At 42.8% G+C, this 13,706-nt stretch overlaps 1 protein-coding gene across 1 annotated transcript in view; it reads left to right on the plus strand.

Annotated features, from left to right (window-relative positions):
* ABCA1 (ATP binding cassette subfamily A member 1) overlaps nucleotides 1-13,706 on the plus strand; it is a 97,928-nt gene that overhangs the window by 38,393 nt on the left and 45,829 nt on the right. Inside the window, exons 6-7 of the mRNA XM_054179013.1 lie at nucleotides 8,362-8,483; nucleotides 12,534-12,725. Coding sequence (XP_054034988.1) covers nucleotides 8,362-8,483; nucleotides 12,534-12,725 — 314 coding nt within the window. The remainder of the gene's footprint in view (nucleotides 1-8,361; nucleotides 8,484-12,533; nucleotides 12,726-13,706) is intronic.

The raw sequence follows: 13,706 nt of genomic DNA on the forward strand, positions 1-13,706 counted from the left end.
AAGCAAGAGTCACTGATACACAGAGTGCAGACTTGATACTGTAAAAAACTTCAGAAAAAGTCAAATGTGAGTCAGATTCCCTGAATCCGTAATGAATGAGAGGAAAGATAAAGCTTCACACCCAAGAGTGGTGGGGTGGCTCTTTCTCTTCTCATCAGAATTTCAGGATAAGATAGAACACTCAGGGTGCTTTAATTCTGGGTGGCTCTGCCTGCCATTTTGCTTTACCCATGTCAGTTTCGTGAGGAAAATGGATAGGCTAGTACCATGATAAGTTTCAAGTAGTATGATACTGCTGAAGTGGTTCTGCCTGCCTGGCTTTGAAATGATTCTGAAATAGGTGTCTTCTGTTTGCATTTGAACCATCAGTCTCCCAGATGCATGTTCATGTAGCCAGCTCATGATAACTGTTCTGCTATTCGTAACAGTAATTTGATTGAAATGTCCTGTCCTACATTTTTCCTGTGACTTGAATTTCCCTTGAATTTAAGGTCACTTGTTCCACGTACAAGGAATTCTGGATGGGGTCCTCTTTGGTCACAACTTGTACTTTGAATTTCTGCTTTGCTCCATGCATTGTAATGGCATAATGTTATTCTTTGTGTGCTCACGCGTGTATTTGCCATTGGAATAGTGGCATGGGGCTGCATATGACCAGGATGTTTGGTTTCCAGTCTGTCTGTTGATTTTTTTATTTTTTTTAATGTGTTTTAGTCTGAGATGTTTCAAAGCACCTGAAATCTGCATATTAACTAAGTCATAATGTCCCTAGTGTAGTCCAAATCGAATCTTAACAGGAAGCCCTTACTTTCTGCGTCTTTAGAAGCGCTTCACGTTCTTTGAGCTGGATTTGACCTTTAGAAGCGTCCACAGCCTGGGCCAGCCCTAAATATGTTTTGTATACCACCCCTGAAAATACTTCTTCCCCCCCCCCCCCCCCCCCCCCCGCAATAAAGTATTGTATCTGGTCCATCATCATCTTGTCTGGCCAGCCAAATCAGAGCCTGCAAAATTCATAGTTTGTCCTTAGTTTGTGAAAATAATCAGAATTTTCAGCCAGTTGTAACTGCTATGCTATTTGGAGCTCTGCTTGGCATTTGTTTCATAAAGTAATATAGCAAGACACTTAAGATGTTTACTTGATTCTTGCTTGCTTAATTTTTTTCCCACTGTTAGAAGTCTTTTTCATTGCTAAGCTGTGTTTCACAGCTGTCTGTGCTGATAACAATTTGGCTTGCAGTGGGGAAGGACATGAGAATATCCCTGCTGTGGTGTTACATGGAACTTTGAGAAGCAGTAAAGTGCACCCCATCATATGCTGACTTGGCTGGCAGGACTGCTCGAAATCAGCTTGTGGCCTTTACTTCTGTATGGTCTGTCTTTGGCTTGTGCTGTGTGCCATACCGGAGGGGGGCTGATGGCATTTGAGACTGAAAAGGCCTACCCAAAGTGAGGTATGAGTCTTGTTTGCTGATGACTTTTCATTCATGTTGGAGGTGTGATGTCAGCTGGCTTTAAACAGGCTCTTCATCATTGAAGCCAGCATAACCTTCACTGAAGTATGACTGAGGACTGTTCTCTTACATGTGCACCATTACATGGCAGGTCTGCTTTTTGCCAGAGTGATTGTATGCTGTCCACTATTTTTAAAGCTTTTCTAAGCAAAAATGGTGACTTGTAGAGGAATGGAGGTGGTGCCAGTGTCTGCAGTCACAATATGAGAGGAGGGTAAGCCTGAGGCTATTGCACAGTATTTCCTGTTCTCCCAGGGGAGATCCTGGCTGTTGGAGCTGGACGGCAGCCAGCCTTCTCTCTGCTTACAGCAGCATTTGGAATGGCATATGCATGAATACAAAGAGCTCAAATTGAGTAGGTGCTCCCCTGGTTATTATCTAATGGCTGCAGAGGCAGCTCTGTTGCATATCTGATGGACACAAAGCAGAGCGCTGTAGCTACTGTAAAACCAGGCCAAGGCATGGCTGCAGTAGGAACAGCACTTGGACTGCAAGTAAATCAGGCTTATATGTGCACTCTAGTTGATCCTGCACAACAGGCCTGCTGAAGTGCTTGATTTCTTGTCAGAAGACCAGAGGACAGGTGTAGCTTCAGCCAGAATCAACAGGGATACAGGCAGCTCTGAGAGCTGTTCCCACCTGTTACGGTTTTGAGGCTGGGGGCCGTTAAAAAACATAAAGTACAGTCCACTAGAGAGGCCCGGGAGGTGGACCAGAAAAGTGGATTTCATTCTCATAAGCCCAGCATCCCTATAAAACTGGCTGCATGGCTAGTTTCTGCCCTTTTTTCCCCTCCCTCTCTGCTCCTGGGAGGAGATGCATGCTGTTATCTCCTTGCGGGGAAGTGAGGCTTGGTTTGGCCTCGGCAATGCTGCCAGCTGGGGCCTGGAGCTGCCAAGCCGAATTTTTTGCAGTGTCACGTGGGTTCAGTAATGGGGAATGCAGAGAGACATGGCAATGGGGGAAGGGGGACATTTGAGGACTGGAGTTTTGGCCTGTGTGGGTGAGGTTTTTGAAAAGGTTGTTGGCTTAAAGAGGTGGTTGTAAGCCCAGGTCAATGGACTGGGCTGAGGCTGAATATGAATTTGGGTATTTTTTTTTGCTTTCTGTATATAGTTGTGAACAGCACGTTTTACCTCCAATTCTTTCCAATCCTGTGTGAGAGCATCTTTATTTTACTTTCCTTTGGGAGGTAAAATAGTATTTCTGACTGATCTTAAAACTAAGACACCACAAAGAAGGAAGACTACTGCATAGGAGAGGCAAAACATAGTAATTGTTGTAAGTGAACAAACAACCAGCACCAAAAAGAAACGAACAAACAAAAAAACCCCAACAAAACAACCCCAACAACAACAAAACCAACCCAAACCAAAAAGCAAACCCCATCAACAAAAAACTTTCAAATTCTTACTTTATTGTGCTTTCTGGACACATACAAAGTTAGGACTATGATGAGGGCAAATGAAAGTTTACTGCCTTGCCAAGCCCAGTACTGGCCCATCTGAAAGGTTTGCTTTTCACATTGTGGATCAGGGTGTACCATTAGGATATGTCTGCTTACTATGGATGATCATTAGTTCACAAGTCATTAAGTCTTTGTTTCCACTGTTGAACTTGTTTGCAATCCCATTTTTATAGGAAGTAGCTGCAGATACATTTTGCCTATAATTCAAAGTGCTGGGTAGTGGGGCTGATAATCAGTTGAGGTATGCAGGCGAACTCACCGTGTATTCCTGAGGAGTATTTCTATGCTGCTTCATTGAAAAATTTAACACAAAATTATAGCATCTGAGGTAATGCTGCAGCAACACTTTGCCTATCCTGGTCCTCTCACCTTATGAGGGTTTGCTGAAAGCTAAGGCAGATTTCTAGCCAGAGTTCTTATAGTGGTCACACAGACAACCAGTAAATTCTTTCAGCTGATGAAGCTCCAGCTCTTGGTCTCAGGTTCAGCCCCTTCATGTGCTTGTGTCTTGCAAAAATTCTTGTTGCTGGGAATATTACTGGTGAACAAGCAATACTCTGGGTGAAGCAGGCCTGTGTGTCTGGGGAGCCTTGTGACCTTGTCTGCCAGTTGTGCCTGGGCACAGCAATGTGGTGTTGCACCAGCTATGCAACCAGGCTGACATGGGTGTCTGAGTTACTGACTTTGCATGTGAATGCTACAGAGGTGCTTTGCTGTAAAAGTGTGGTTACCTGAATGGGGAACTGGGAGATACGAATCTGAACTCTTTGTGCAGGGAGAGAAAAATGCCACTCTTCCTCGCTCTGCTTACTCTGTTGACTGTTCAATTGTGGTGGAGACAGGTGCTTCTAGCAGTGCTGTACTAGGAGCCCTGGTCTCCTTTGTGCCCTATTCTGTCTCACTATTTCATCTTGCTGTGATGCCTTAATGGAAGATTATTTGGTGTATTTATAAGTAATATGGGCTTATCCAAAGTCTAGTAAATCCTCCAACCACAATGGGTGTACAGAAAAGTAACATAGTTGTTTTCTGCCTTGCATGTGCCATCAGTAGGGAGTAAAATCCCCTGAAAATACAGTCATGTTTGTAGCTGGGACACAGTGGCTTGCTTTCCTGAATTAACTTACCGGGTGAATCTCCTCCTCCTTCAACTGAGTTCCCTTTAGCAATTTACAGCATGTGAGGCTGGGAAGCAAACCATAGATCCAGCTGTTACATGGTTTTCATGAGCTTCTTGTTAATTCTGAACTGGCTGCAAATCTGTTTTATTGTAGATTATAGGTACATTTGGGCAAAAGCCCCACAATTTGGAGTCGTATCTGGTGAGCTTTGTCCTCTACAGTGGATTGAGATATGTTGAAATACCACATGCATGCTTTTTATTTTTAGAAGGCAGCATGCAGGATATGAAAACTGTAGCCACAATTTCCGTGGGGTTTTGTTTTTCAGTGCTATTGTTTAATATTAAAAGACACCGCACCATTAAGTTTCTGGAGGAAGGTATGAGCACTCTGCTTCCAAGTGAAGCAAGAAAAAATGGGAGAGAAATTTAAGGAGAATAGTCTTGCTGTAATCTGCCCCCACAGGCTTCTTGTTCTGCTTGCTTGTGGATCTTCCCAGTATTACTTGAAGTGATTGTTGCTTACTGTGTAACCTGTTATGGTCATTCTTATAAATGCAAATTAATTCTGGTTGCTTGCTGTGGTTTCTCCTATTCTTTCTTGAATTGAACCACCTCTGTATTTGTGAAAGTTACTGGGGGTATGTTTCTAGAAGGATGACACTAAAAATCTCCAGTCCACACTTAACTTCCTTAACTGCACTTCAGTTCTAATCTGTATGGAACCAGAGGCCCCACATAGCACCAACTGCTGGCATTGAGGATTATTTATTTACATGGTTTTTAAGCAAAGCCTCTGTTTACATTCTCTGCTGTTTTGCTCTTGTTCCCTTAAGATCAGGGCTGAAACTGTAAAAGTAGTCTACTAGGGAGACGTACTACCTCAGTATTTCTTATCATCCCACCACTAAATCAGTGAGATGATTTCACATCAGATCTGACTGTGTTTCCTCGTCTGAGCGTGGTTCCTCAGTCTGACATTAAATTATCTCTGTATTTGTGCATGGGGGTTTTCTGCTACTGGGACCTGAGGTTTGAACCGCAGACTTTACCCTCTGGTGATAGTGATGAGGGGAGACTGCAAGACTATGGCTCAACTGGTTTTCTGTTGAAGAAAGGGATGCCCATGTCGGTGAAAGTATGTGGAAAGATTTTTCTCAAACATGCTGTCCTGATGCAGCAGCTCTATTGGTGTGTGCCAGCCAGCTTACAATGTCTAACCATACTGGTGTGCTTGGTCAGTCTCAAGCATGAGAGAAGATGCATAAGTTAAATTACGATTGAGATGACATATTTTGCCTCAGGTTTTTTGAGTAACTTCATGGTGTCTGAGTTTTTTGTGGCAGGAAAATACTACAGTAATAGGCCTCTTGTATTAAACTGTGTTCTTCTATTCTGAGTTTGCATTAGGCAAGGGTGGTATTCGCCTGAAAAAGATTTGCCTGGGTTTTTTTGTTTTCTCTTTTCAGAGGTGTTCTTTTCACTGATCTTATCATCTTACCACTGAGCCCTAGTGGGCAAGCAGTCTTGGAACAGAATGGCTGTTTTCAAGAGGAAACCTGTTAACTCTTGTTGTCCTGAAGTATCCAGGGCAGAAACTGGGACTCATTGTGGTGTTTGGTGCTTTTCTATGGTGTCATGTGCAAGTCATTATGCTTGGCTTTCATGATTGAAGGGGATTGTGTAAGACATTGAGCTGCAAGTGCTGGAAGTAGGACCAGATGGGGTGAGAGAGAAAATGAACAGTAAGAAAGCCTGGCTGTTTGCTTAGGGCGCTGCATCGGCACTATGGTGTTTGAATTCAGTCTTTTGTCTTGCAAAGCTTCCATGTGTAGTTTGGGCACAAAGGGTTATGATCAGTGAGCACAGGTTCATGACCAGCTGGCTGGAAGCCAAGCATTGTCCCACAAGCCGTTTTGGTAACTTTATGTTCTGTTCCCTTCATGTATTTCCTCCAAATGATGATGAAAAACTCCTTCAGATGTTTGTAGGAGTTGTCTTAGAACAACTATCAATTTTCACCAAATTCTAGGGCTGACCAAGACTGAACATGCTTGACATGACAAAAAAGTAGAGGACAAATGACCTGTTAAACCTGGGCTGGTTAATTGCAGCTGTGTTACTCCCCTTTATGATTACAGACAGCCCAGCAGTGTAGTTCAGTTTGCTTTCCTGCAGTTAGCTATAGAATATGTCCTCAACTGAAGTCCTGCTTCCATATGACAAAAAATCCCAAACAACAAACCAGATCCCCAAACAATAACGCCTAGGCAAATGCAAAGGTGCAAAACAGTGAGGAAACGGAAAAGTGGGGTTTTTTTTTTTATGGTGGTGTGTAGTTGTTGTTGTTGTTTTAATTGCTTGGTTATGTGTGTTTTGGTTTGGGGTTTTTTCCCCAAAAAAAGTATGTGGGACTTGAAAAATATTTTAAACGGGGACAGATTAAATTAAAAGCTTGCAAACATTTGACCTCTCAGCCAGCCACCCCTCTCTGAATATCTGAATTTCATGATCTCACCAAAAAATAAATAAGCTGCAGACATGTTTAGGGAGTTCAGTGCATTTAGGAAGTAACCAAGGAACTGGAGTGGGGGGGAAATTTTTCCTCCCATTGCGGTAAAGCAGAGTACTTCAGCTTCTACTGGAAGGAAAAGGACGTTTTTATGTTTTTGTAGGAGTTGGCTTTTTCCCCAGCCTTTCCCCACACTGGAAGAGGGGATGGTGTTTGATTTTGGTGACTGGGTGAAGTGAGACATTTGCACGGTGTGGTCAAACCCAGTATATTACTGACTGGTCCTGCTGAAGGGGAGCAAGGGAGAAACTTTTGTACCAAAATAAACTCCTTGTCGCCTCAGTAGAGGGGGGTGATTTACTTTTTCTCGTGGAACAAAAAGGCAGCAGGGAATTTGTAACTGGATATGTAGATGAGGGAGCAATGACCGTCAGTAACCTCCACATACTTCGTTCTGCCAGAGCAGAGCGCGTGGCTTCTTCCTCTTGTCGGCTGCTCTGCCAAGATTGGGCCAGGGAAGCAAAAGTAGCACCCAGCCTGCCAGCCTCCCTGTTACTGCCAGTGACACACAGAGTGCCCAGCATGCTTTATCCTGAGGGCTGGGTTTTCTTGCGGGTATCACCCGATGACCTAAGCAAATCCAACCAAACGAAAAAAACAAACCACCACAGAAAGGGGTGGGGGTGGGGGGTGGGGGGGTGGAAATGGGGAAGGAGGAGAATGTTTTGTTAGCAGCGGTTCCCTATGGGAGGGGGAAGGTAAAGGTACACACTCTTGCATTACTTTCCCTTTAGAGTTTGTTTCCTGCTGTTTGCCATGGATTGTGGCATCCTTTCTTCCTACAACAGAACCAGGAGTGTGGCATCTTGCTGGTTGACTTGGTTTAGCCTGTGAATTGTCCCTTTGGTAAATCCCATGAAACTTGTTCTCCTAAGTCTTCCTGTCATAGATGCTTTCCTCATCACTGCTTGTTTAAGCATAGTAAAGCTAGAAGTCTGAGCTTCAGTTGCTTAAACTCCAGGTTTGTGATCTTTATTAGTGTGCATGGATTATAATTTCCAGATGGTTCCCCTCTGCTCTGACAGAGATACAAACTGGTTTTAAAGCTAAGAGCTAAGCCACCAATGGCTTCAGAAGATGAAGCTTTTGGGAATGAAAATGGACTAAAATCTTTGCAAAAGTTTTGCCAAGTGGTTCCTAAATCTGTGCAATTCTGGATTGTATCTGTATGTCTGCATGTGTCAGACTTTGAAATTTATGTTAGAGAACATCTCCTGTTAAGATAATTCAGTATAGGCTAATAAATCCTGCAGTAGTTTACACACCATCTCAATCCCTGTGAAACAACACAGGGATTAAGTGAAGCTGAACCTTTGTGCAATGCTAATGCTGAAGTAAACTTCCCCGCAGATTAGGGGATCAACTTGATGTGCCTTGATTTTCTTCTGTTCTTCAGCAAATTGAGCTGAAGTAATGATGTTCAAGGGAGTTGTTTTCAAAGGTGTGTGGGGTTTTGTCCTTTTTTTTTTTTTTTTTTTAATTAAATAAAGATATCATGGATTGACATCTCCAAATTCTACCAAATTTCAGAGCACTTTGCCAGCAGCTCCTCTTTTCCCTTTGTGATATCATTTGTGTAATTCTCACTCCCTCATTTGTCAGCTTTGTTTTTCATGTTCAGGTCTCTCACATGAATTTCCTTTTGGCTTTTCCCTGACCAGAAAAATGCTTGTTTGTCACTCTGCAGATCTGAAACTTCGGAATTTCCTGATTGACAATGAGACCTTCTCAGACTTCCTCCATCATAATCTGTCCATGCCATCATCTGCAGTGAAGCAGCTACTGGATGCACATGTCAACCTCCGGCAGGTAAAGAGTACTTTCAGACACCAACATAATGCTTAGCTTTGGTTTGTTTAACTGCAGTGCCAAGATCCACAGTGCAGGTTCTTTCTGTCCTGAATGCTGTAGAAATACAGTGGGAAATGTAATCCTGGCTGCTCTCTTCCACACTGAGACCCATATGTAAATGTTTTGATCTGCATAAGAGAAAAGCCTAGTACCCTTGAGGCTGAATTGAATTTCTTTGTTCCTGTCTGATTTTGTTTTTGTTGTTTGGGCTTTTTTACCCAAATAAAGCATTAATTTGGTTGCTAATGCAGTTCAAACCGTTTTAGTTTGGTTAGGAATAAAAATGGGCTGATTATGCAGTCACTCAGCATAGACCGGAGAAAGGTTTGTATGATGTGTTGCTCTGCCTTGAACTCCTGTGCAACAGATGGAGACTTGCATGCTTTTCCTTTTGTGTCTAACTCTTCAAGAAGACAGCAAATTTCTTACATTCTGTTGTAGAAGAGAGTCTTATCTCACATGAAACTTCTCAGTGCTCCTATGATTTACTTAATAAACACAGGTAGTGTTGACGCTAGGCTGGAGCCCCTATATTGGAATGGCTATCCACCATTGTCAGTCTCAGGACTTGCTGAATTTGATTAAATAGTCCACCAGCATCCTTTCTAATGCAGAAGTAAGAACTGTTTGCTTCAGACTTCAAAGGAAGACCTGCAGTCTCTTAAGGCAGTGCAAAAGATAATGTGCAGAAGGAGGAGGAAATCCATTCTGCTTCCCAATTCCAGATCAGGTCTTTTCTTTGGAGTTGATTAATAATTTCAGACTTTGTTTTCATATAGTTACAGATGCCATTCCTCTTCTCACACATTGTCTCAATTTTCAATGAATTCTATCAAGCCATTGGTTTTGGTGCAGTTAGATAATTAATCCTACAAGATAAGGATATATTCTAGAAAAAAGAAGTAAAGTGGAAAAAAAATCTTATCCATTTAAGGCTGCAAGTTTCATTTTACTTGACACTAATTTGTTTGAGATTAGTGCTAGATTAAAACAGAATTGTGCCACATGTGGTTCTGCCAGGATAACTAGAAGGTTTCAGCAACAACACCACAGTAATTCCTCCTAAGCTCTAGTGGAAAGGCAGAAAGATCTCTGAAGAGGTAAAAAATCTAACATTGACCTAATGTTGTGTGACTGTGATATTATGTTGATTATATATGGCAAAGTCAGCAGAACAAGAAGAAAAGCTTGGCTTTTATCTTTTTTTGGTGGTGAAGGAGTAATCAGTCAGCTCATTACTGTTTGAATACTTTATGGCTTTGTTCTTGTTTGAGGAATTCTTGTGCTGATTCTGCCAGAACACTGGAAGCAGTGTTATTTAGTTTTAATCGTGGTTTGTGCTCTGGGGCTGCAGAAAGAGCTAATCTAAGCAGCAGGGCAGTAAAATGCAGAGGGGGGCAGTGGTCCACCAAATCTTTCTTTCAGTACTCTTATAATACAGATAAAAACTGAGAGGCAGAGCTCTCTCTTCCTGCGGGATGACTTTTTCTGAATCACAAAATGGACCTCTTTGATTTTGCTGGTGGTCTGGGTTGGAGATCTGACCTCACTACTGAGATGCATGGTGTCTGCAGTGTTTGTAGACAATAGTTTTTTGGTCTCTGATTGTATGTGTGACTCTCAGCTTCATTCACAAAGTCATATAGAATGGCCTGTTCAGAGTATGCAAACCTCTCACAGCAAATGCAGCCTTTTCCTGAAGCTTGTTAATGTCTTGTGGCTCTTCAGCAAGTCCAGAAGTTATGATTTGCTGAAATCACGAGGGAGAGGGGACTGTTGTTTGCTAGTGATACTCCATAGTGACAGTACGACAACATGCCAAGCAGGGTCATGTATCCAGCATAGTTAATGCAGTGCAAAAAACATAAAAATGGCCAAAGCCTTTTCTTGATGGGCATGACTAGCTCAGTCTTGAGTTCCTTCAGTAGTGGCAGGTGTGTTCAGAAGGGTATGGGCTTTGGAAGGAGCCTGGATCAAGAGGCAGCTGGCAGGCAGGCCGCTATCTAGTCAAGTCTAATATGCTGCTTTTGTTGAGGTATGTCCAGATAATTGTAATGGGGCTTGAATTATAGGAGTAGGTCCTATCCATGGGAAAAGCTTCAGGGGCACAGTGAGGTCCTGGGCCAGTGTTGCAGCATTGCTTGTTGAAGGAGTAAATAGTAACAACCAAAGTGTACTCTGCCTGGAACAAATCTCAGTTCCATATTGAGGGACAATCCCAGGGGGAACAATGTGAGCACACAACAGTCACCTGCGACTACTTTCAGACATGAGCATGGTGTTCTGAGAGCCCTTAAGGGATTTAACTTGTCTTTTAGAATATATTTGCCTGTTGAAGACCCTGTAGCTTGAGATTACTTGAAATGATTGCAGAGAATTGGCATGGTGTGACTAGGTGTTTTAGTTTGGGGATCAGGCTGGGCCTCTGTTCTAGGGTCACATGCTGTGGATCTTGCTGCATTTGGAAAGAGTGGCTTTTCTCCAAAAACCTTAAAATCCAAGTGAAAAAGGTGGACAAAAACAGGGGAGAGTGGAAGGATTGTTCACCATTTCTTATCTGAGTGAGCACTGAGACAATGGGTTTCTGTGTGTCAACCCAGGGAAGCTGCTTTAGACTCATTCCAGGTCTCCTGAGTGTGATTCCAGTTCCACAGGAATATCCCCTTTTCAGCATGGCTGTGTTGGTGGAACTATCTCTGCTGGTGAAACACCCACCCACTTTTTCCAAAGGCCAGCCTTTTTTAACGCGAGAGTTGTCAGATTTGTTCAGCTGAGCGTACAGCAGGGAAACATTCTATTTATGGCATATGGATGCAGACTAAAATTAAAGGTTTGCACAAGTATTGCATTATAAATCTCTTCCTTCTCCTTTCAGTTCCATCTGTTTGTTTTCTGAACATAGTGTGCTTTTTCCTCCCAGATTGTTGATGCCCTTTTGGTTTTGAAAGACAAGAAAATGTTCAGACTCAAACTGTTAACTCTTCTGGGATGTAGGTCAATCCTCTTTAGTTGTTGTTGTTGGAGGTTGGGCAAGGCACATTGGATATTACAAAAGAACAGAAGAAAGTTAAGTGCAAAGCTGTATTTACCTGTGGATTTACAGTACAACTGTTCCTTCCATCTAGCCCCAAAGCAAGTGAAAAATGCTTTCCAGTGTAAGAGTCTGGATTTTCCTTGTTTTTATCACCCTCATGAAGTGTGTACCTGTTTGTTGTTCATCAAGCCTAAATCCTGCAACTGACCATAACTAGGCCATCAAGTCTGAAGGGGACTGTTAGTAATCCAGAAGGGTTTCATTCATTTCTTTCATTTATTAGTTGCTATTTATTTAGTTGCTTGTGGCTTAAGAAATGCTATTGATAAGCAAGCCATTACCTTAAGTAGAATGTGCCTGTGAAAGCGGACTCTAGGATCTTATCTCATGTTTGTTGCAGCCAGTCAGATAAATATTTTCACTGACAGATTATCTGCTCCAAAACATTACAAACTTGGCAGTTAGTAAAGTGATACTTCAGACTTAGGGGAAAAGATGATCATAATCCAGAGCGGCATGGAAAATGTGCCTGGCAGATATTTCTAAGGAGTTTGGGACATAGGTCTTTTGCCCTTCACATATATTTGTCAGACTATCAGTTGTGTCTGATCAAGTCTTGTTTTGCCTCTGTGGCTCAATTCCCAGAAGACTGAAGATTAGGCAATGTGTGTACCCCTGGCTGGAGGAAATGGCTGCTGTGGAGGACAGAATCACTGCTGTTCTGTGCATGTTTGTGGAGAAACGGAGAGAGACATGTCTGCCTCATGACTTCTCCCCCATGTATTCAGCAGGGAAACATGTTTTTCTTGGAACTGAATTGTGCATGGGTCAAGGCAACAGAGCCTGTAGAGAAGAATCCCCTCTTACCTCTATCTGAAAATGCTGTGAATGGTTAGTTTTGTATAGGTGATGTCCAAGTTTGTGCTATGAATCTTATGTAACGTGCAACTTGAAAGCTTTCCTGACTTTTCCAGGTCCTTGTGTCTGGGTACCGAATGCGACTGCCAGATTTCTGCAATAGCTCAACACTGTCTGAGTTTCTTACAATCCAGAATCAGACGGCAGCCACAGACTCTGAAGCCTTCATTTGCACCTTGCCAAAGGAAAAACTCCATGCAGCCGAACAAGCCTTCCGTGCTAACCTGAATCCGTTGAAACCTCTTCAGGTGAGTCCATTGGTCCTTCCCTGTGAGAGGCTATCATTGACACAGTGACATTTTCTAGGGCTTTCAGTGTAGGAGCTCATCTCTGCATTTCCATGCTTTACAGAATGGTCCAGGCTGGAAGGGCCCTCCAAAGGTCATCTAGTCTGACTTCCCTGAAGTCAGCAGGGACATCCCCAACTAGACCAGGCTGCCCAGGGCCTCGTCAAGTCTTACCTTGAATATCTCCAGGGAAGGGGCCTCAACCACCTCCCTGGACAACCTGTTCCAGTCTTCCAACACCCTCATAGTGAAGAACTTCCTCCTAACATCTGCCCTTTTCTAGTTTGAAGTCATTGTCCCCCATCCTGCCACTGCAGGCCCTTGTAAGCAGTCTTTTTTGAGTGATAAATACACCACCTTCTGCCCATATTATGGGGACACTGGGTGCAGAAGTTTCTAGCCTTTGGCAAGCCATGACATTAGAACAGGTTTAATTCATACAAAGAAGAGCTGAGTTTTAAAGTCCTCTTTCAAAAATTCAGGAATTCACTAAACTTCAGAAACGTATTTAGGGGGTGAGACTGCAGCAAACCTAGTTCTTAGAGAAACCCTGATGATGTTTTAAGTCCACAATATCTGGTAAAAAGATGAAAGTTTGAGGAAGCTAGTGCTAGAAATATCAGTAGAGAGAAGGTAGCACCATAGAATCCACTCTTACCCACTTTAATGTTCTGTTCTGTACTGTGGAAGAAATAAACACTTGGGCTGTGTGAGTTTCCAGCTTTGGTGAGCTTCTCTGGACCAAAAGTCATGTACCACTTGCTTGGCTTTGTCTGCAGTCAAAGAAGGTTATTATCAAGTATTGGAACCATATTGCTCCTCTGCACAGTACATACTGGTCAATTACTTCTCTCCACAGCTCATCTTCTGCTTTCCATGTGTCCTCCATCTGCAGTTTTCTTTTAGAAAGAGCAAAATAATCTAAGTGTTAAACAGATAAGG

Source organism: Dryobates pubescens, chromosome Z (genome assembly GCF_014839835.1).
Source record: "Dryobates pubescens isolate bDryPub1 chromosome Z, bDryPub1.pri, whole genome shotgun sequence".
Classification (NCBI taxonomy): domain Eukaryota; kingdom Metazoa; phylum Chordata; class Aves; order Piciformes; family Picidae; genus Dryobates; species Dryobates pubescens.